Source organism: Tasmannia lanceolata, unplaced genomic scaffold (assembly GCF_043159265.1).
Source record: "Tasmannia lanceolata isolate RefF3 unplaced genomic scaffold, GAP_Taslan_0.1 ptg000025l, whole genome shotgun sequence".
Classification (NCBI taxonomy): domain Eukaryota; kingdom Viridiplantae; phylum Streptophyta; class Magnoliopsida; order Canellales; family Winteraceae; genus Tasmannia; species Tasmannia lanceolata.
Genome location: NW_027518702.1, coordinates 6,403,016 through 6,426,472, shown reverse-complemented (window position 1 = coordinate 6,426,472; position 23,457 = coordinate 6,403,016). Strand labels below are relative to the sequence as shown.

Here is a 23,457-nt window from a genome sequence, read left to right as displayed (position 1 = left end):
GGTATCGAGTCATTTTCTATGTTTTGCAGTGTTTTCTTACTTTATTGCGCAGACCTTATACTTTTTTGGTGTGTCATGCATGTGTTTGTTCACCAGAACTTAGACACCCATTAGGCATGTCACTTATAACCTAGTTTTGCTTAGGCGACACTTATTTCATTTCTTTATGTGTGATTATAATTCATCTCCGAGACATGCATGATTAGATAGACGTCTTCTCGGAGATATTGATTCTCATTTCATATGACTTTTGCTCAAAACTCTTCAAAATCATTAAATAAATGGCATAAGAGACCAGGTGTTTACACTTGGGCGGATGAGGTGCTCTTTAGACCTTCCAAATTCGTAACCAGGCACGAACCCTCTTTTTATAATCTCTGGTTATCCGTTGCAACAGAGCATAGTATGGGATCCTTGGCCCACTTCCTTGGATGGCGACTCTTCTTTTGTTTAAGGTACGCCTCGAATCTGGGCTAGTCCCCGAATCGAGAGGTATCTCACCTTTTATATCGCCACTCATGCTGTGAGAGGCACTTCTTTCGAGAGTTCCTTGGTAGAGCTCTCCATTCACGTGGATGATCCATAGAGACTGTTAGCGCGTGGGGCTCGTCCCTCACCGCCGCCGCCTCTCTCGGATCGGGGTCCACAGCCGGTAAACTTCTCGCCCATGAAATAGTGAGCGCAATAATTTTCATATATATCCAATACGGAGATTTTGCAACTCCTTCAAAGACACGGGAGTTTCTCTCTTTCCATATCACCCACCATGTTGCAAGAAGACAAAAATTCCACAATACTTTGCCCTTCTTCTTCCATGGCACAAAGGTCCAAAGAAGAATCAACTCTGGAATAGAAAATGGAAAAATCCAACATATGCCAAATCTCAGAAATATCAAACTCCATACCTGACGCGTAAAGGAGCAATGCATGAAGAGATGATCCACAGATTCACCATCTTTCAAGCAGAGGGGGCAATGGTCAACAAGCATCATACCGCGCTTCCGGAGGAAGTTAATCGTTTGAATCCGATCACGACATACCGCCCATCCGAAGAAACCAACTCTAGGCGGGCAATGAAATTTCCATACCTCGGCTGAAATGGAGGATACACTGCAAGGCAACAAGCTGAAATAGAAAGATTTGACAGAGAAAAAACCAGACGATTCCGCAGTCCATACTCTTTTATCCATACCGCTTCTCTTAATGTAGCAACCATCTAAAAGCTTAAGAAATTGGGCAACCGACTCTAGCTCCCGATCAAAGAAGTTCCTTCTAAACCTAGGGGACCAAACTAAACTACCCCCTTCTCGAGCAAAGCATTCAGAAACAAAACTCTCTTTCTCAGCGGCTACACGATATAAATTTGGGAATAAACTCATAAGAGGCTCATCAGCACACCACACATCCCTCCAAAATTTTATTCGATCCCCCGAATACACTCTAAATCTAACCCTCAAAAGAAAAGCAAATGACATTTTCAAAATGTCACGCCAAACAGTCAGACCTTGTTTCTTGTAATGGTTTTTAGATTCCCACTTTCCCGGCTTGCACCCATATTTACTCCCAATTACCCTAACCCACAACTGAGAATTTTCCTCCCCGAACCTCCATAACCATTTTCCTAACAAGGCATGATTAAATTCTTTCACTCTCCTAATACCCAAACCACCATTCTTAACAGGTAAGCACACACTCTTCCAACTGACCAAAGAAATACCCTTTTTCCTTTCATTGCCTCCCCATAAAAATCTACGTTGGATTTGTTCAATACGCGATACAACACTGACCGGGCATTTAAACAAAGACAAAAAATATATGGGAATATTGGCCAACACCGCCTTAACCAACACAAGCCTTCCCCCTCTAGAAACAAGATTTCTTTTCCATGATTCCAACCTCCTTTCAATTCTCTCTACAACAGGATCCCACAAAGATTTTTTTGGTCTCCCCACCCCCAATGGGAGACCCAGGTATGAGGAAGGCAATTGATCAAGCTGACAACCCAGAGTCTTAGCCAATTCAAGCGCCTCATCCTGCGGGATGTTTAGGGTATATAATCTAGATTTATGAAAATTGGATCTCTGCCCCGTAATCAACTCATAACATCTAAGGGAAGATTTTAAATTCATCGCTTGGATCATATTTGGTTCACAAAACAGGAGCGTATCATCAGCAAATTGAAGATGAGACACTTCTACCTGCTGGCTTCCAATCTTAAAACCATTGAATAAGCCCAACCCACTCCCTTTAATCATCAATCTGCTAAGAGTCTCCGCCACGATGACAAAAAGAAAAGGGGATAAGGGGTCACCCTGCCTAAGTCCTCGAGATGACTTAAAAAATCCTTCAGGGGACCCATTAATCAGAATGGAAAACCAAGCCGAAGAGACACAACCCCTCATCCATTCTCTCCATTTACTTCCAAACCCCATTCTTCCAAGCAAGTAATCTAAGCAATCTCATTCCACCCTATCATAAGCCTTCTCCATATCCAATTTGCACATAAAACCTCCCATGCCATTTCTAAGATAAAAGTCAATGGCCTCATTCGCAACTAATGAGCAGTCAAGAATCTGCCTATTAGCCACAAAAGCACTTTGGCAATCTGAGATAATGGATGGAAGCACCAACTTTAACCGATCCGCTAGAACCTTTGCCAAAACTTTGTATAAACATCCCACTAAGCTTATTGGACGGTACTCCGAAATTTTAGAGGCACCAGGAACCTTAGGGATAAGGGCAATGAAAGTAGCCCCAGTGCCTTTATCCAAAGCCAACCCATGATAGAACTCCTCAAAAAATTTCAGGATATCCCCTTTTACATACGACCAACAGGATTGGAAAAAAGCTAAACAAAAACCATCAGGACCAGGGGCCTTATCTTTACTAATAGAGAAAACACATTTTTCAACCTCCTCTTCTTCAAAGGGTCTCTCTAATGCAACCCTCTGAGCCATACTCAGCCCACTAAACTCCAGATCTTCTGGAAGTGGTCTCATGATACCCTCAACTCCTATAAAATGTGACTCTTCCCTAATTCACAGAAAATAAATTCTATGGGTATGGAGAAGAATGAGAAAAGAGATAAAGCCCCCCATGTTCTAGTTCTCCCCTTTCCTGCCCAAGGACACATAAACCCAATACTCCAATTTGCCAAACGCTTAGCCTCTAAAGGCCTCAAAGTCACACTAACCTCCCCCATCTCCATTACAAAGTTGATGTATTTCGGGGACGGCTTCGTCAAGGTCGAACCCATTTGCGATAGTGGTGCAACTGACTACAAACATTTCTTAGACCATGGCTCACAAATGTTTGCCAATTTTATAGAAAAACATGAATGTGACTCTAAGGGTCCCTTTAGTTGCATTGTTTATGACAGTGTCATTCCTTGGGCTCTCGACGTAGCCAAGCGACTTGGTCTATATGGGGCGCCTTTCTTCACTCAATCGTGTGCTGTGGACGCCATCTACTATCTTGTGCACCAGGGTCAGGTGGCCACAGGATTGGTAGGGACACCCCAAATGGTGCATGGGGTGCCTCAATTGGGAATATCAGACCTTCCATCTTTTGTTTCGGCGCCGGACTCCTACCCATTTATATTGGAGTCTGTTTTGAATCAGTTCTCCAATTTGGAGAATGCAGACATGGTCCTTGTTAACAGTTTTGAGAAGCTGGAGGGTGAGGTAGGTCTTAGTTTTATTGTAACTTTTTTTCTGGTGCATATGGGATAAAATTATTCAGGTTATGTTTTTTTTTTTTTGGATTTTAAGAACCGACTGTGAGTCCTAACTGATTATTGGACTCAAAATTAAATGTAAATTTGATTCCAATAATCGGTTTTCAACTCAAATCAGTTTTGAAAATCTGAGACAAACAACAAGGCCGTAGATTATGAGCTTGTCTTACTAAGGCCCTGTTCATATTGTGTGCCTCAAACCGATTATTGGACTCAAAATTACAGTTGTCCTCACAATCTGTTCATAAAATCCAAACCAATCAGGACCTTAATTTTGAGTCCAATAACCAGTTTTGGACTTTCAATCGGTTCTTAAAATCCAAATCAAACAGGGCCAATAAAAACAGATCCTATGTGGGCCATCTATACAGATTTGACAAAACTATCCGAAGGCCTTATTCATTTTGGATTCGGAAAATTGATTTTGATTCTAGCACTGATTATTGTACACAAAATTGTGTTTAATTTTGAGTCCAATAAGGCCCAATTTTGAGTCCAATAAGGGCATGCTGGTTATGAATTTTGAGAATTGATTTTGAGTTCAAAACTGATTATTGGCCTCAAAATTAAATGCAATTTTCAGTCCAATAATCAGTTTTAATATTTCATTCAGGGGAAATGATATTTCTACTCTCTTGTTCGCCTTTTCCAGGAAATGATTTTCTGATTCTTTTGACATAAAATGAGCTTAAAATAAAGGGAAATGATATCAGCGCAACCATATTTTGATATTTTCCCGAATCCATCTTGTCTTTTAGTGTTTAAGCAGCTGTCAAAAGGTTGTTAAATTTCCCAAAAAGCTCTCACGAGCCAATTAAAGAAGAAAAGACAACTGGGTTTGTGCAAATATCAAAATAAGGTTGGGCTGATTATAAAAAAAGGCATGGAAATATCATTATGAAATATCTTAATAATCTTCTAACAAGTTTACCTTGTCATGTAATTTCCCAAAGGTGGTAAGCTGGCTGGAGGGGCTTTTGCGAGTAAGGACAATAGGGCCTGCGGTGCCATCCATAGACAATATCATCAATGGTGATGAAAACCACTGCAGTGTCAACCTTTGGGACCCAAATAGCTATACATGCATGAAGTGGCTAGATGCAAGGCCAATTGGGTCAGTTGTCTATGTGGCATTTGGAAGCATAGCAGAATTAGAAGTAGTGCAAATGGAGGAATTGGCATGGGGCCTTAGAGGGACAAACTACTACTACTTGTGGGTATTGAGGGAGTCAGAGGAGAAAAAGCTTCCTTCCAAGTTTGTGAAGGAGAGAATAGAGAAAGGGTTAGTGGTGAGTTGGTGCCCCCAACTGGAGGTGTTGGCTCACAAGGCCGTGGGTTGCTTTGTGACACATTGTGGGTGGAACTCTATATTGGAGGCACTCAGCCTAGGAGTGCCAATGGTGGCCATGCCACAATGGTCTGACCAACCCACTAATGTTAAGTATATGGAGGAGGTGTGGGGTGTGGGATTGAAAGCTAGGGTTGATGAAAAGAGGGTTGTGAGAAAGGAAGAAGTACAACATTCTATAAGAGCAATGATGGAGGGAGAAAGAGCACAAGAGATTAAGAGGAATGCTTGTAAATGGACGGAATTGGCAAAAGAGGCACTAGAAAAGGGTGGAAGTTCAGATAAGAATATTGAGGAATTTGTAGATAAGCTTTTGAGTAAGATTTCATACTAGTTATCTATTCAACTTTTGTAATAATGCACCTTAATTACTGTTAGTGCGTTTACCCTAAAAGCTTGTCGTTGTCCTATTGAAACTATGTTTTATTGACTTATGACATCTATTGGGTACTTACAAGAGTGTGTGATGCACTTCTAGACGCACGTCTGTCCTTAGGTAACATCATAGGATAGGTCATGCACGTAGAGATTATGTGGCAGGAAGATATGGCCATCCAGTTCATTGCAGACCTATAATGTTCCTGGTTGGAGTTGAGATTGGACATCTCGTACCTGTACACAACCAACATCGATTCTGTCTCCATACATGCATTGGGGTGGCCTATCTTGGTCATTGGGGTAGTTGACCCTAAGTAGGTGGAATGGGTGCGATGATTGGATCACACACTAAACTCACTTTATAGAATAACCTGTGGACATGGATTTGGATAAGGTTATTTTGTCCAACAGGGCCCTTGAAAATGTCCTTAGAGTTGAGGGGTCGTTTTGGTTTGTGGACGCAACTTATGGCTTTGGTCTAACTAACTGTAGTCCAAATAGGATTACCAGAGGGTAGCACTGGGTCATCGGGTAAACTCATGAGATCAATAGCTATTCCCAACAAGGAATCCTCCACCTCTCTTGTAGAGGAAGTTTATTTACACTTCCGATCTCAACTACGCCCTTTAAATAATGACTAGCCAGTCTGTTTGATAAATTATTTATCAAAGGTTTTCTGAAAAGCATTAATTGTTTTCAAAAGGTATTTGCAAATGCATTTGCAGGCCCAAGCTTGATAGATCGAAAGGTATACCATTGAGTGGGCCCAGGGATAATTGATGTCCACCCTCTTAGGACCCAACCCGGTAAATGTAGGATTGGAAGAAGAATATGCACATTGGATGTGCATGGGGTATTTAGATCTGATGGTCTTATTCAGGGTAATGCTCTGGTGGGAGCCACTTGCCTAATGCAATCGTAGTTTAACTACATTACTTGAAATCGCAGTTGGGCAGATGGTGGGCCCTACCAGAATGACCATTGGATCCCTGCGACGATCCCACTCACAACTCGCTCGACCCTTTTGGATTATTAGACAATCCGAGTTTCAGATTTGATCGTACTCGTGGAATGGATTGGATCCACATACAGGAAGGAGGTGCACCATACATAGCTAGCGTGCATAAACATGTACTAAGGAGGAGATGCTCTATATTATGGTGGGTACTTGTTTTAATTAACATGTGCTTAATTAATACTTAAAGCTTATTGGTTAATTCATGTTTAAATCCTATTGGTTGGGACTGAAGTGAATTAATTGGGCATGTGGTTAATTAATGCTCAAATATATTTGGATGTGAGTAAAGTGAATCATATTGTGCGAACCCTCCCTCAGGCGTTCGAACCCTTATGTTCGGGCATCCAAATCCGCAAAATTGGGGTTTTCCCCAAGACCGCAAATTAGCAGATTTTGCCGATTTTTCACATCTTTGAGGAATCCTAACTTCTTCATTTGACCTCCGATTTACACGAGGTTGGATCCAATGGAGAAAGAGTCCTCAGTAGCTAATAATTCACTTCAGTAGAAAAAGAAAGAGATGGGGAATTTGGCTGCAACACTTGGAACACCATAAATAGAATCAAAGAGTGAATCAGAAAGAAAAGATAACAAAGGCTTCCAAATGTTAAATGCTAAAGAACTGGGTATCGACATGGGAACCCCAAACAAGCATCTTATGCTCATCTTATGCATAGATTTAGAAACTCCATTTTGTCTGAACCTGCTAGGTTCTCTTGGAGACAATTGATATTATCTCTAAGGGAGATGATCCTCCCTAAGGATAATGCGCCCCCCTTTTAACGTGAATTGTGTTGGGGTGGGGGGGGGGGGGGGGGGGGGGGGCGCTTGTGAAAAAATCATCTCCCTAACTCTAATGGCATTTTCCATATTGACACCATTGATTCGGATCTAAGACGCACTATTGGATTTATTGCTAGGTCTAGATCACGATCCCAAATAATTTCAGATCTTAGGATACGGATTCAACGAACATGGTCCGAATCGAATTGTTATGCCCAAATCCTGTCCATTAACATTGGATCCTTTGGATACATCAGATCCTCTAGGGTCCATCAACAGCCCTAATATTATCTATGGTTATAACAGAAACATTCAAAGAAATCAACAAATTAAGTTAATGATTCTGAAAAACTTAGGCGTTCTTAAATGAAAATTCAGAAAAGTTAGAAACCCAAATCCATAAAATCACAGACGCAAAATGCTAGATGAGTCAGATTCTTTGTCGACTGAAGCCAGAATGGTTATCTTGGAGGGTTTCTTCAATTTCTTATCCCTCCATTACTCTTTCGAGGGCGAATAAGGAAATAAAAAATTAGGACAATCCAAGGCACAATTATTCTAACTCTAGCCGCAGTATTCTCTAGTCCATTAAGAAAAGACACAAAGACTTAAAACTAATCAAACCAGACAATTGGAGTCAATTAAAATAATCTCCCTCTACTCCTATAAAATGTGACTCCTCCCTTATTCACATTAGTCTACAACAGTATATAGACTTCAGAGAAAAAAAAAGTATATAGGGATGGAGAAGAAAGAGAAAAGAGATAAAGCCCCCCATGTTCCTGCCCAAGGACACACAAACCCAATGCTCCACTTTGCCAAACGCTTAGCCTCTAAAGGCCTCAACGTCACACTAACCTCCACCATGTCCATTACAAAGTTGATGCATTTTGGGCACCGCTTCATCAAGGTCGAACCTATCTGCGATGAAGAAGGTGCAGCTGACTTCAAACATTTCTTTACCCATGGCTCACAAATGTTAGCCAATTTTATAGAGAAACATGAATGTGACTCTAAGGATTATTTCTCTTGCATCATTTATGATAGTATTATTCCTTGGGCTCTCGAGGTGGCCAAGCGACTCGGCCTATATGGGGGGCCTTTCTTCACGCAGTCGTGCGCCGTGGATGCCATCTACTATCTTGTGCACCAAGGAAAGCTGGCTGCGGAATTGGTAGGGACACCAGTTTCGGCGTCTGGGTTGCCTCATTTGGGCATATCAGACCTTCCATCTTTTGTTTCAGCGCCTGAATCCTACCCAGTTGTCTTGGAGTCTCTTTTGGAACAGTTCTCTAATTTGGAGAAGGCAGACTGAGTCTTTGTTAACAGTTTTGAGATGCTGGAAGGTGAGGTGGGTCTTAATTTTATTATACTTCTTTGGTTGGATATGGGATAGTGATTTTTAGGCCCTGTTTGTTTTGGATTTGAAGAACCAACTGTGAGTCCAAAACTGATTATTGGAATCAAAATTAAACATAAATTTGAGGCCAATACTCAGTTTTGGGGTCATTATCAGTTCTTAAAATCCAAAACAAATAGGCCCTTAATTGTATCATGAGGTTGTCTTACTAAGGTCCAGCTTGCTTTGGATTTTGAGAACTGGTTGTGAGTCCAAAAATCACTGATTTTTGGACTCACCATCGGTTCTAAAAAATCAAAGACATTAGGACCTTGGTTTTGAATCTAATAATCAGTTTTGGACTTACAATCTGTTCTCAAAATCCAAGACAATGGGCCATGCTATAATGATTTGACCAAGCAATCCTAAGGCCTTATTCATTTTGGATTTAGACAATTGAATTTGAGTCCATAAGGTCCAGTTTTGAGTCCAAAAAAGCCCGGTTGGTTTTGAATTTTGAGAATTGATTTTGAGTCCAAAACTGATTATTGGACTCAAAATTAAATGCAATTCTCAGTCCCATTATCAGATTTTGGACTTCTAAGAATCCAAAACGAACAAGGTCCAATGAGTTCTGGACTCAAAATGAATAGAGACTAACTGTTTTATTCATGTATATTTAATGTTAAGCTTTTGGAAAATGATCCACATAATTTTCATTTGAATCTTAAGATGAGTTTTCAGGTTTTGAATGCACTTTGTTTCTCAAATACGATCCATCAACATTATCAAAGGGAGAAAATATTCTTTCAAGAAGAAACAATCACCTGAATATGAAGCGTACTCTAAATTTAAAGAAACATGTAGGAAGCATTTGGGAAGCACGCTTCTTCTAAATTGGAAAGTGAGAAGAAAATAGCATCGGAAGCAAGTTTTCGGGGAAACAAGCTTGCCATCCAACTAGAAAGGATCCGGTTATTATGGTTATGATCGTCCAGTCAACATGAACGGTCCAGATTGAGGCTCTAAAAGTGTCAAATACAAGTTATTGACCTTTGATTCAATGCTTCATTCAAGGGAAATGATATTTCTACTCTTCTTCTTTATCCTTTTCTAGGAAATGATTTCCATGTTATACTTGGTTACTTTTGGCGTATCTATGCCCATTTTAAGCAAAAACTAGGCGTAAAATTTGTTTTATGCCCATTTGTATGTAGGAAGAAACAGAAAATTTTATTTTTACACCCATTTTATGTCAAACGAAATAGAGCCATTTCTTCCTACATATTGATGGGTATAAAACTAATTTCACACCCGTTGGGTGGAAAATGGGTGTAAAATTTGTTTTACACCCTCTATATATATATGTCCAAAGAAACACGACCATTTCTTTCTACATACAAATGGGTGTAAAACAAATAATACACCCATTTTATGTGGAAAAGGGGGCTTAAAAATTGTTTTACACATATTTTACATCGAAAGAGAGAGAGAGAGCCATAATGAACAAAGAAAAACAAACGAGGTGAAATGCTAGAAAAGGCAGGGAATCTCATTCCCCTTCATGAAATTTCTTAAAAATCTTCTAACTAGTTTACCTTGTCATGTAATTTCTCAAGCTAGTAAGCTGGATGGAGGGACTTTTGCGAGTAAAGACGATCGGGCCCGCGGTGCCATCTGTATACTTAGACAATCTCATCAATGGCGACAAGCACTGCGGCGTCGACCTTAGAGACCCAAATAGTTATACATGCATGAAGTGGCTAGATGCAAGGCCAATTGGGTCGGTTGTATATGTGTCATTTGGAAGCCTAGCAGAATTAGAAGCAATGCAAATGGAGGAATTGGCATGGGGACTTAGAGGGACAAATTACTACTTCTTGTGGGTAGTGAGGGAGTCAGAGGAGAACAAGCTACCTTGTAAGTTTGTGGAGGAGAGAATAGAGAAGGGGATAGTGGTGAGTTGGTGCCCCCAACCGGAGGTGTTGGCTCACAAGGCCGTGGGTTGCTTTGTGACACATTGTGGGTGGAACCCTATATTGGAGGCACTAAGCCTAGGAGTGCCAATGGTGGCCATGCCACAATGGTCTGACCAACCCACTAATGCTAAGTATGTGGGGGAGGTGTGGGGTGTGGGATTGAAAGCTAGGGTTGATGAGAAAAAAGTTGTAAGAAAGGAAGAAGTGGAGCGATCTATAAGAGCAGTGATGGAGGGAGAAAGAGCAGAAGAGATTAAGAGGAATGCTTGTAAACGGAGGGAATTGGCAAAAGAGGCATTAGAAAAGGGTGGAAGTTCAGATAAGATATTGAGGAATTTGTAGATAAGCTTTTGAGTATGATTTGATACTAGTTATCTATTCAACTTTTGTAATAATGCACCTTAATTACTATTAGTGCGTTTACCCTAAAAGCTTGCGTTGTCGTATTGAAACTAGACCTCGTATTGAAACTAGACCTGGCAAACGGGTGGGTTGGGCCGGGTCAACCCGCGGGTGATGCGGGTGCGGGTCACACGGGTCGGGTCAGGAGATGACCTGCATTTTTGCGGGTCAGAATTTAGGTGACCCGCGCGGCCTGCGGGTGGGCCGGGTCAACCCGCTGGTCACTCGCAAATTCAAACAATTGTTTATTTTTGAAAATGTTATCACTGGATTTTGATGAGAGGGGTATGGCCGGCACCGTGGGATGATCCAAACCGTCCATTAGATGGCCCACAGCCTAAATAGGTTGTGCCCCAAAAATCATTTCAATAGGTTGATCCTAACCCTCTTATCTATAGAGGGTTAGGATCAAGTGATCAACCCTCTAACATTCAAATCGGAGGGTTGGGATCAACCTATGGTGCTAGCCACAACCTATTTATATTCTATGGTGCCAGCCATAACCTATTCAGGCATCAAACCCTTAAAAAATAGATTAGCATGACAAAATCACCATCCTTTACATTAGGAAAAAAAGCCATCTAACTAGATTAGCATAACAAAATCACCACCCTTAAAAAAGCCAAGTGACTTGCGGGTGCCTGTGGGTTGACCCGACCCGACCCGTGTTTTTGCTGGTTGGGTCACCCGTGGGTTAGTTTTGATGGGTCACTAAAACTCAGACCCGTGCCCGCAAATTTGCGGGTGGGTCGGGTCGACCCGCGGGCACGGGTCGCTTTTGCCAGGTCTAATTGAAACTATGTTTTATTGACTTATGACATCTATTGGGTACTTACAGGAGTGTGTGATGTGCTACTAGATACATGTTTGTCCTTATGTAGCATCATAGGATGGGTCATGCACATAGAGATTATGTGGGAGGAAGATATGACCATCCAGTTATTTGGAGACCTAGAGTGTTCCTGGTTGGGGTTGAGATTGGACATCTCGTACCTGTACACAACAAGCATCGATCTTGCCTCCATACATGCATCGGGTGTGATGATCGGATCACCCACTGAACTTACTTTACAGAATAACCCATAGATATGGATTTGGGTAAGATTATTTTGTCTGACAGGGCCCTTGGAAATATCCTTAGACCTGAGAGGTTGTTTTGGTCTGTGGACGCACCTTATGGCTTTGGTTTAACTAACTGTAGTCCGAATAGGATTACCAGATGGTAGCACTGGGTCATCATGTAAACTCATGAGATCAATAGTTATTCCCAAAAAGGAATCCTCCACCACTCTTGTAGAGGAAATTCATTTACACTTTCAATCTCAACTAGACCCTTTAAATAATGACCGGCCAGTCGGTTTGATAAATTATTTATCAAAGGTTTTCTGAAAAGCATTAATTCTTTTCAAAAGATATTTGCAAATGCATTTGCAGGCCCAAGTTTGATAGATCGAAAGGTATACCATTGAGTGGGCTTAGGGTAATTGATGTCCACCCCCCGTAGGACCCAACTCGGTAGATGTAGGATTGGAAGAAGAATATGCACATTTGATGTTATGAACTCGATTTGTTTGTACTGGCATAGAGCTTTTATGAACTCGATAATGAACACCCCACAGTCGAACCTAACAATACAAATTTTAGTAGTTGATATTATGTAACCTGCACCTGGAAATAGATGAAGAGTATATTGTCTTAACGTTGCAGGAGGAGTACTCATGAGTTTTCTTGCGTTAGTCTTCTTGTTTCGACGATATCTTCTCACGTATACGCCTCAGGTTGAAATATTTTTAGAACCCTCCTAAAGAAAGTAATCTGCAAGCAGAGATTATTGAGAAAATCCATCCAAACGTACCGAACTATGGAATATCACTAGGCAAGAAACTTACCATTCCCCTTGCAAGCTTCCTACAATGAGCTCTTGCCAGTGAATCATACATTATATATTTTCCTTCGTTCATACTGACTATTAATAATATCTAGTGTTTTCCGTCTCCTATCGGGACTAGGATTCTGTCCACCCCATTCATATCGCTTAGGAAGGAATTGAAGATGGTCACATCTTCCTTACCATGCTTCACAAGCTCCTAAAAAGCATGGCAATTAAGGGGCAACGCATAAGCATGGGATAAAAACAGAGGCTATGGTAATGCTAAAGCGTTCAGTTTCAGAATTTATTGAGACATAGGTAGGGAAGTATATGCATCGTTTGTCCGCTGTCTTGGATATGGAAAGATCGGCTACACATTTATCACCTTCAAGGGAATGAGATTTATAACTAAATGAGATAAATTATTCGAAATACGCATCGGCCATATATATGTAAGCCCTTAGTAAGGCGGGAACTTACCGAGCTGTGCACTAGACCCTCGGAATGATACAGTGTCCTCAGCTCCTCTTTTGAGCAGCGACTTCTACTGTAATTTGTAGAGTATTACTGAAGAAAGAATCAAAGTGTTTATTGTATGCACTATGGAACAGAGTAAATAAATTGTATTATGGTTCTCAATTACAAACTCCAATTCGCTGCTGAAGTAATCGGGGATAACTTTCTCCTGAGTGTGGGGATCAAGTAGGTCATATGTCAGTTCCTTCTCCCCCCGCGACGTTCTGTGTTGGATCGTAAATCTTGTACTGGCATCCCCCTCTTCCGATGACTCCATTTCTGAGTTAACGGCCTCTTCGCCGTCTTCTGACATTTCCATTTCCGGCTCAACCACATGCTGGCCGGCTTCAGGCAGTTCCATCTCCATCTCAACTGATTGTTGCCCATCTTCCTTTTCCTCGGGAATGTTGTCCGCATCTGACTGCACGATCAAGCAAGTGTTTGCTTATTTTCATTGTTTAAATACCAGATAGCAGAATGAACAACATATATTATCTTTCATTATATGCTTACCTGCTCTTCGGGAGTTGTAAGTAGATGGAGCTCACAATCATCTGGAACTATGTCCAGTCGCACCTAATAGAGAGACAATTACTCAGAATTCGAAATTAGGTAGCTGGCAGAACGAAATAAGATAACAAATAACAGTATTTGATTATTATACCTCGTCATCCTGCAGTCATCTCACCATCTCCAGTAGATTGGCTAGTTTGTGTTTAGATTTTGTTTCTTCCCATCTGAAGAATCTGGGATATTTTTCTAAATGGACGGTACATCCCACACAATAGGATGATACAAACCGTCCAATTGATGGGCCACAACGTAAATAAGTTGTGCCCAAAAAATCATTACCATAGGATGATTCTAACCCTCCGATCTAAAGAGGGACTCACATTATGGAAACTTCTATAGATATGGTTGGGATCATCCTATGGAAATGATTTTTGGGGCCACAACCTATTTACGTTGTGGCCCATAAAATGGACGGTTTAGATCATCCTATGGTGTGGGTTGTACCTTCCATTTTGAAAATTAGACGGTGAATTCATACATAGAAGGGGGTGAATTTATCACCGCCCCAAAAAAAAATACTCTCCGGCAAAAAATTGCGGGTTACCTGCGGGTTGAGCCAACCCATCCGCAGTGCGTGCGGGTCACCTATGATGCGGGTCATTTTTCTTGACCCGCACCTGAATGACTCGCGTGGGTAACCCAACCCAAATTACCAACCCAACCCGCCGTTTGCCCCAAACCCAAAGTACGCCCCACTTTTTACACCTCTTCTGGAAAATGATAAATTCATCCCCTTTTCTTCCCTGGGACACCCCATTCTAAGGGTAAAAAGAGTAGTCACAAACACACTAGATGATGCTGTCCCAAGGAACAAAAGGGGACGAATATATTTGGGGTCCACCATTTTAAACCTCATGCTTTGCTAGTGTCAATTTGGTCAAAAGAAAAATCACAGGCGGTCCTTTTGTCTGTGTAATAGGAACAAAGAAATATTTCTTCTGCCTATCTTTTTGGAAGATGATAAATTCGCACCCCCTCTAGTATAATTCACCCCCTTTACTTTGAATTGACGTAAGAAAGCGTCAAAAAGGACGGTAATGTGGCACTTTAACGCTGTTTTTGACGTCAAATGACGTTACAGTGGAGCGAATTATCCTAGAGTGGGTGCGTATTCATAATTACTCATTTTGTTTTTCTAATATGTATTTAATTCTTTGCTTCCGACCGTTAGGTTCTCTCAAAAAGCTACCACCTTTCTCTTTTTCTCTTCTTTATCTCTCTCTCTGTCCTTCTCTTCTCCCCCTCTCTCCTTCCAACACAACCACAAAAAACCCTAAAAACCCTACCAACCCCTAACCCAATGCTGAACCCAAAAACCCCCATCTTATTCCTCATCTTCTTCACCTCATTCCCCTCTCTCTCCCTCTCCAAATCCACCATAGAACCCTGCTCAGTCTCAGATACTTACCCAGCCCTTTTAGGCTACACTCTCTACACAAATCTCAAAGTCTCTGAACTCTCAACCCTCTTTCAAATCGACCCAATCTCCCTCCTCACCACAAAATCCATAGACATCTCTTACCCAGATATCGAAAACCACATTCTCCCCTCTCAACTCTTCCTCAAAATCCCAATCACATGTTCTTGCTTAGATGGTATTCGAAAATCAGTCTCTACACATTACAAAACCCGTCCCTCCGATACCCTTTTTTCGATAGCTGACAATGTGTACTCTGGCCTAGTTTCTGCTGATCAGATTAGGGACGCTAATTCGAATTCTATATCTGATCCATCTGTTCTTGATGTTGGGCAAATGCTTGAGATTCCCTTACCTTGTACTTGTTTCAATTCTACTGATAATTCGCTCCCTGCGGTTTATTTATCTTATGTTGTTAGGGTAGGGGATACTGTTTCTGATATTGCTGCTAAGTATTCGACGACGGTTTCGGATATTATGAGTGTTAATGCGATGGGGAATCCGTATTCTCGCTGTTCCGTTACCTGGTAATTTTAGAACTGAAATGGCATGGGGTTAATGGTTGTTTATTTGTTTATTTTGGTTAGAATTGGGTTGGTAGTCTGTTTTGTGGTTTGATTGTAAGGTAATTTAGTTTTTGAGCTACTTTAATGGTGGTGGTGTTGATTGGTTTTAGTAATTTTGTGTTTGATTTTCGTTGAATTGTATTTTAGCAATGCAGTTTTTTCTTTTGTTCTGCTTGGGGTTTTTTAGTCAACAGGGAGTAGACAAGATTTGGATTTGTCTGGAACTTACCTTGGAGAGTAGTGGTAAGTACTGTTTGGTTGTCAACCTCTTAGAGTAGTGGTAAACGATGTCATTAACAATATATATAGAGGGAGAGAAAGAGAAAGAGAGAAAGAGAGAGAGAGAGAAACACCATTCCCAAGGACTCTAAGCAAAATTCCACCTTTTTTGTGGTTTTGGGCTTGGATATTATAGGGAGGGGACAAGGGTGACATATCGCAGACATGCAATAATTAACCTGGTGACATCCCTAGGACTCTAGGAATTTCAATGCTATATTGGCAACCAAGCAAGGAGTTATGCTGATGTGGCACCCAAGTGCCAAGCAAAACCCCTAAGCCATGCCGGTTTTTTGCAACCAAACACAGCCTTAGTATATTATAGACATTAAAATGGGGAATCCTTCGGTAAATGCCGGTGATATTCTCTGAATGGGGTTAATAGCTGCTGCTTTGTTTATTTCCGTTAGAAATGGGTTGGTAGTCTGTTTTCGGTTTGATTTAAGTTAATGTAGTTTTTGAGTTACTTAATGTTGGTTGTGTTGAATGTTGATTGGTTTTCGTCCCTTCATTTTTTATTTCTGTGGAATTGCATTCAGTAATTTAAGGCCTCTTTGGATATCTCTAAAAATGATCTTCATACTCTTATTATATATAGTATTGTAGATATGAAAAGGGTTTTGAAGTTAAATATGATTATTTGCAAATAATGGCTGTAATAGTCTTAGAAATGATATAGTTGCTTCCAAGAAGGACTTAATGTCCCATTTGCAAATAATTTAAATATAATCTTATTCGCAAACAAGATTCAATTTTTGGTGGCACTCAAAGAGGTTTTTAAATTTTTGTAATGTCATAATCAGCATGTGTTTAAGTAATTGTATGTGTTTCGGCATATTGTAATGACAATGTGTTTAATACTTGTATGTGTTTTTGTATGTGATTCGAGTTGAGGTTATTCTCTGATGCTTCTGGGTTACATGGGCAACTTCTCCCCACAAATTGTTTTACATGTTGTTTACTATAATCTCGTAATGACAATGTGCTGATTTATTTCAGTCTCATTTCAGTCATGTTCGATTCTTGTAGTTAGAAATGGGTTGCTGCTCTGTTCTGCAGTTTGATTCAAGTTAATGTAGTTTTTCAGCTCCTTTAATGGTGGTGATGTTGATTGGTTTTTGTCCCTCCATGTTTGATTTCCGTGGAATTGCATTTTAGCAATGCCATTCTTTCTTTTATTCTGCCTGGGGTGCCAGTAATTTAAAGCCTCTTTTGGATACCTGTAAAAATGATCTGCATATACTCTTAGTATATTATAGATATGAAAATGGTTTTGAAGTTAAATATGACTATTTGCAAATAATGGCTTTAGTAGTCTTAGAAATGATATAGTTGCTTCCAAAGAGGACTTAATGTCCCATTTGAATATAATCTTATTTGCAAATAAGAATCAATTTTAGTGGTACCCAAAATGGCATTTAAATTTTAGTAATGTTATAATCAGCGTCTGTTAAATTAATTGCGTGCATGTTTTGCCATATTCATAAATGGGTTACTTTTTTACCCATTGAATCGAGTTGGTTATTTTTGAGCTCTGATGGGTCTGGGTTATATGTGCAACATCTGTCCACAAATTGTTGTTGTGTTGTTTGATATAATCTCGTAATGAGAATGGTATATGTCCAAGTGCTGAATTGCTGATGGAGTTCAGTACATCAGTCTCATTTCAGTCATGCTTGATTCATGTGGGCCCTGTTCGTTTTAAGATTATTCCAACCGATTGTGACCCCAAAACCAATTATTGGACTCAAATTTACGTTTAATTTTGAGCCCGATAATTGCTTTTGGAATCACAATTGGTTGGCATAATCTCAAATGAACAGGGCCATGGTTACTATTTCATCAATATTTATTGGTTTTTACAAATGGGTTTGGTGCTCTGTTATTGTTTTCATATTGCAGGTTGTGCCTCTTCATTCCGCCGGTATTCCTCAGATTTTAGGTTGATGGTGCCAAATAGGAGTTATGCCATTACAGCTAGTCACTGTGTCCAATGCAGTTGCGGGGCAGGGAATCTCAAGTAATTAAGCAGCATGCCTTTTCATTTCCCTATTAATCTTTCAATTCTTATTCATTTGTGTTTCTTCCTTCAGTTCCTTTATTGATACTATTCTTTCTTTTTCTTTTTTTTTTGCAGTCTATACTGCACACCTTCTCCTTTGGCAGTATCTTCTTCAAGCATGCAATGTAGGAACAGCAACCTCATGCTTGGGAATGTTACTTTGCAACAAACCAGTGCTGGGTGTAATGTCTCTGAGTGTGCATACAGTGGTTTTGTTAATGGCACAATTCTCACTAGGTGAGTGTCCAACCATTCTAACGTTTTCTTGGCTTCCTACATTCGAACTCCTTTTTTAGCAGTGTAGTTCTGTTCTGGTCCTGAGCCATGTGTTTTTGTTTTGTCATTCTGCAGGTTGTCCACATCTCTTCAACCCCGATGCCCAGGTAAAAGTTTGATCACCAATTCATACTATTGAAGCATAAATGATTAAATAACACCGACTCCCACAGCTTAAGCTTTTGGAGTAATTGGTTGTTTCACATGGTATTAGAGCTATTGCCTCATTGCTGTCCTGGGTTCTAAACCCAATAACTCCTTGATAGGCCAACCCAAAAGAGGGTCGATATGTCCCACGTGTACGACCAACCCAAAAAAAAGAGGGGTCACATGTGAGGGGGAGTATTCAAGTATAAATGATTAAATAACACCGACCCAGCTTTTGGAGTAATTGGTTGTTTCCCACATACATATTATTCTTTTCAGTAGATTTTTTGTAACTTTTGTATTCTAATCTCGACAAAATGGTGCAGGAGAACATCAGTTGCCTCCTCTCATAGTCCCACCTTCTGCATTGAGTTTAGATACCTCTCCTGCTCCTGCACCTTCACTAGCTCAATCAGGCGGGCCTGGTAGCATTGGAACGAGAACACCAAAGTCTTCTGTGTCAGGAACCCCAACATATCTAGGCTTGCCTCCTGCAACTGGCCCTTCTGGAAGTACTTCTGATGCTCCTTTCCTGGTGAATCCATTATTTGGTTTCCTAGATGCACTATTTTTATGTCTAGTATTCATGTTAGTGGTGTAGATGGAATTGTATCTTTGGTGACATATGGGGCTAGAATGTGAGTGTTGTTGTTGCTATTTGCCATGTTTTTAGTTGGTTGCACCCTCCGTTAAACTCCTTTCAGTAGAATGGTTTTAGGATGGAGATGAACAAGGGATTTTGTATTTGTGCTATTTTTCATTTCATTTCGGTCCATATGTCTACGTAAGCCCTTTCTATACCATTCAGAGTTCAGTAGAAAGTAGTTGAAATGATTTTTAAAGCTTTTGAAGTAACTTGTGTAAAAGCCTCGAAATTATGTATAATCTTGTTATCTTGTTAGCCATTTTCTTGCATGCCTTATGCTGTTGTTGAAACATGTCTGATGAATTGGTTGCACTTTTGTTTATACCAGCTACTTAAAAGAGAAATTGTAGTTATTGCACCCAGCATGTTCTCTACTAGTCAGATGTGAAGATGGTATGGTAGTTGTGCTTTCATATCAGTGAGCGAGAAATAAAGGGATTTTATCCAGTTTTAGGTATTGGAGGTGCCTGGATCACCTCAAAATCCGAGTGTAACGTCCTCCAGATCAGATCAAGGACTAATGGGCCACACCCTGGCCGTGATATGGGTTTATCTCAATTTCTTCAATTATTTCATTGCATTAAGGTTTTTTTTTTCACTAGCATTGATGTCTAATTATTTAGAAAGTCATAACATTATAGGCAACATTATATGACATGTTGTCCCTTAGCACTTCAATTTATTATTAGGTAGAAGTTAGAATAGGAAATTTATTGCTTTAAAAAATCTAAAGACTAGGTTGTTAGGGTTTATTGAATTATTATAAATACCAACAAGATATTAATAGTGAAGAAGCTTTAATGAGTTTTTATTTTGAGTAAAACTTTTGTTCTTGCAAAGACCTGCAATGCGTCTCCCTGGATGTGGGTTGGCACTAAGTTAATTCCCTTCAAATTCCTTGTCAGTGTACATTTCTCTACAAAAGCTTTGGATTTAATGGCTTGTTAAATATTGTGTTTTTTGGTTCAAAATGCGTTGCTTAAGTTTATAAAGACCATTCCAACAACAGTTTCTTTGGATTCATTATTTAGAAGTTCAATTTTAATTTACGGTTTATAGCCTTCGATTTTTTGAGGATTTTCAAGATAGGTCAAGTGATTGTTTTAGTGTTGTTGGATTGTGGAATCTTTTGCAAATGCTGTGATATATATATATATATATATTTTTTTGAAATAGGAAATTCTATAATATTTATAAGTGACTTTTGTTGTCGTTATTGGTGCTGGAATCTAACTCAAGGAATCAAATTAGAGCAACCCTTGTCCATACCCTATTGGTGGAAATTCATCCATGTTTTTTAGATTCTATCATTAAGCCCATCTCCCAAATCAACGTAGATTAGCTTGGATGTTGGAGGATAACAACAAGTGGAATTGGAGCAGTCTTTGAAGAGTATTATTGGGCTCGACACTACTAATCTCAAGTTCAGAACTCAGCCATATTTCCAGCAGTGATGGGGTTGTTTTTCCTTTTGTGTGCAACCAGACTTGATTTCAAGTGCAGATGATTTAGACCAATTGATCATGGAGTTGTGGATTGATTAAAGCATGTTTCTGGATTGAAGTTCATAATTTAACACAATGGAAATTCATTACTAATTACATTTCTGTTTCATCGCTGAATTCACTATGGCTTATTGTTTGTTTGGAATGTGTATATCTCTAAGATCACTGGTTTCTCTAAAATTCTTCGAACATCCCTCACACGAAGAACACAAACTCAAAGGTAGAAGTTCACCAAGACTCCCATGTTTGCTATCATATTCAGATTGTGGTGTAGAAAGTAGTTTCTCACTAAATTCTTGCATTGAATCTACCGTGATTTGGCATTAGATTCTTTCTATCAAGAAAATAAAGTTCTGCCAAATCGTTTTATAGTTGCTGCCTTGTTTAAATGAGGGGTTTGGAAGGAGAATTAACATGTAGATCCATATGGGTATTACACGTGATTTTAAAAGTGGGCAACTATCTTATTTCTGATTTGATTAATTCAATTTTTGGATTTATTATCACTAGTTTGGATCGTTAGAAACCAATTATATTGTTCAAGTCTATCAATGTTGAATCCATTTATATGGTTTGAACTTTGATTCAGAATTCACATTATTGCCTGAAGTGGTTATTATAATGGAGTTGCATGAGATTGTAGAGGATTTGCATGGAATTTATCATGCTTTTGCAAATAGCTATGCATATGCTTCAGATCCAATTGTGAATACTGAACTTGAGTTTTTGATTGTTGAATTGGGGTAATGGTAGATTGATTACTTCAATTGTTTGGGAGAAGCACTGTTTAATTTGAAGCACGAAAAGCCTGGAATTATTTTATTATTCTAAGATTTGTATGTAAAATCTACTTGATCTTCACTACAAATTTTTTGAGAATGTTACCATTGTTCTTGGGGTATTTGTATACATATTGGTGAAGAACATTGAATTGACGTGGTTATTCTTGCTCAGAAATGAATCTTGAATCTTTATGCAACATCGATTGGTTGATTATATACAGCTGAGCTTAGTTGTTGGATTGTTACTATGAATAACTGAGTTTGGGAAGAGGAAACATTAACCCATCTCAATGGTACATTAGCTTTCACTTCCTAGCCCCATTCCAAAGTTCTTGATGTAATCAACGTTGATTTGGGACAGGTTCGTATTCATAGAGTTTGTTAAAATGTGGACCGATCTTCATGTTTCTGCCATTGTAACTCTTCCCTTGTTCAAACAAGGTATGGACGGAGATAATTAAAAAATGGTTTCTCTAATTTGGTTCTTTGAGTCTGATTTCAATGCTAAAGCCTACATCAGAATCCGGTTATAAATCCAACAATCTTTGGAAACAATTGCATAATCCAACTACTCGAAAAATCACTGGATTTTTCTTGCAAATCCTTAAACACTCTTAAGGCTATAAATCACACTAAGGCTATAAATCTTAGATTAGAAGTGAACTTCTAGATGATGAATCCAAAGATACAGCTTCTCGGATGAGTATGTAAACTTGAGCAATACATTTTGAACAAAAGCACACAAAATTCAAAAAGTTATGTAGATTAACTCCAGAAATCTAAAGGTTCTCTGGAAAAACAAACTACCAATCAGTTGCAATCAAGCCTATCAAGCTTGATCTGGAAAGAACTTGAAATCTCCTTAGCACGCTACTAAGGAAATTCAAAGAGAGTGAACTTACTATCCAACCCACAATCAAGGGAGACATTATCGCTAGAACAAAAGTTTTATTCAATGTAAAAATTCATCAAAGCTTTACATCTCTTTGGTATTTAAAATAATTCAATAATCCCTAAGAACCTAATCTAAATTTCTAAAAGCAATAAAATTCTTATTCTGACTTGTTCTCAATAATGAAATGAAGTAGTAATTGAGTACAAGTCATAGAATGTTATGACATCCAAAAAAATTAGAAATCAATGCTAATAAAAAAAAACACAAGATGTGGGTAGCTAGAAATCTCCTTGTCGCATTGCAGAGAAGAAATCTCCCCAAACATTTGTTTGCTAAAAAAAAGTAACAATGACACTTAATTTTTGGTCTCTCATGGGAGATTTGGGTTAGAAGTGTGAGCAGCTAGAGGATTATTGCAACTTGGTTTCCTTGGTAGGTAACATCACAAATCAAGCACAATCATAAGTGACTTGACACAGGTTGGCTCACATGTAACATGTACCATGGCCTTGTATTCAGTTTGTGTGCACTCAACCTCACAATTGATGGGTCTTTCTTTCTTTTCCATGTCAGTGTATTTCTTGTAGCAAATGTTTTATAAGCTATTGTGGACATCTTATTGGACAAACCATGCTCGATTTGCATTTGATTAGGTTATGAGTTATGACCCAATATAGAGAAAGTAATATCCCTTGTCTTTGTGAATATTTGAGCTACCTTAAAGCTTGTTTGATGCTTCTTTACTGAGAACTTTGCCAAAATTATGAATTGTATGAAAGGGGCTGGGATTTTTCTTATGCAATCAACTTACTGTGGTAAAAAGAAACATGCAGAATGATTGCCCCTCCCTGATTCTTATCAGCAGCCAAACAGGTTGGCCTTGAAGCCAAGGGCTCAATACATGGGTGTCTCATTGAGATCCAGACAACACCTTAGTATC

General features: G+C 39.4%; 1 protein-coding gene and 3 pseudogenes across 2 annotated transcripts; all 4 read left to right on the top strand.

Moving 5' to 3' along the window:
* Nucleotides 1-3,062: 3,062 nt before the first annotated feature.
* On the top strand, nt 3,063-5,441 carry LOC143857589 (mogroside I-E synthase pseudogene; annotated as a pseudogene).
* A 2,564-nt stretch (nt 5,442-8,005) lies between these two features.
* LOC143857587 (UDP-glycosyltransferase 74F2-like) lies at nt 8,006-8,578 on the top strand. The gene has a single exon (XM_077368053.1). It carries the CDS (start codon nt 8,006-8,008, stop codon nt 8,576-8,578), a length of 573 nt encoding a protein of 190 aa, XP_077224168.1.
* A 1,647-nt stretch (nt 8,579-10,225) lies between these two features.
* Nucleotides 10,226-10,923, top strand: LOC143857586 (mogroside I-E synthase pseudogene; annotated as a pseudogene).
* A 4,236-nt stretch (nt 10,924-15,159) lies between these two features.
* Nucleotides 15,160-19,609, top strand: LOC143858283 (lysM domain-containing GPI-anchored protein 1-like; annotated as a pseudogene). The gene is made up of 5 exons (XR_013238892.1): nt 15,160-15,886; nt 18,107-18,224; nt 18,342-18,503; nt 18,618-18,649; nt 19,016-19,609. The product of XR_013238892.1 is annotated as a lysM domain-containing GPI-anchored protein 1-like (transcript).
* The last annotated feature ends 3,848 nt before the right edge of the window (nt 19,610-23,457 follow it).

What these genes read in the sequence shown, in the direction of transcription:
- LOC143857587 (XM_077368053.1), top strand. Translation starts at nt 8,006, where the DNA reads ATGGAGAAGAAAGAGAAAAGAGATAAAGCCCCCCATGTTCCTGCCCAA.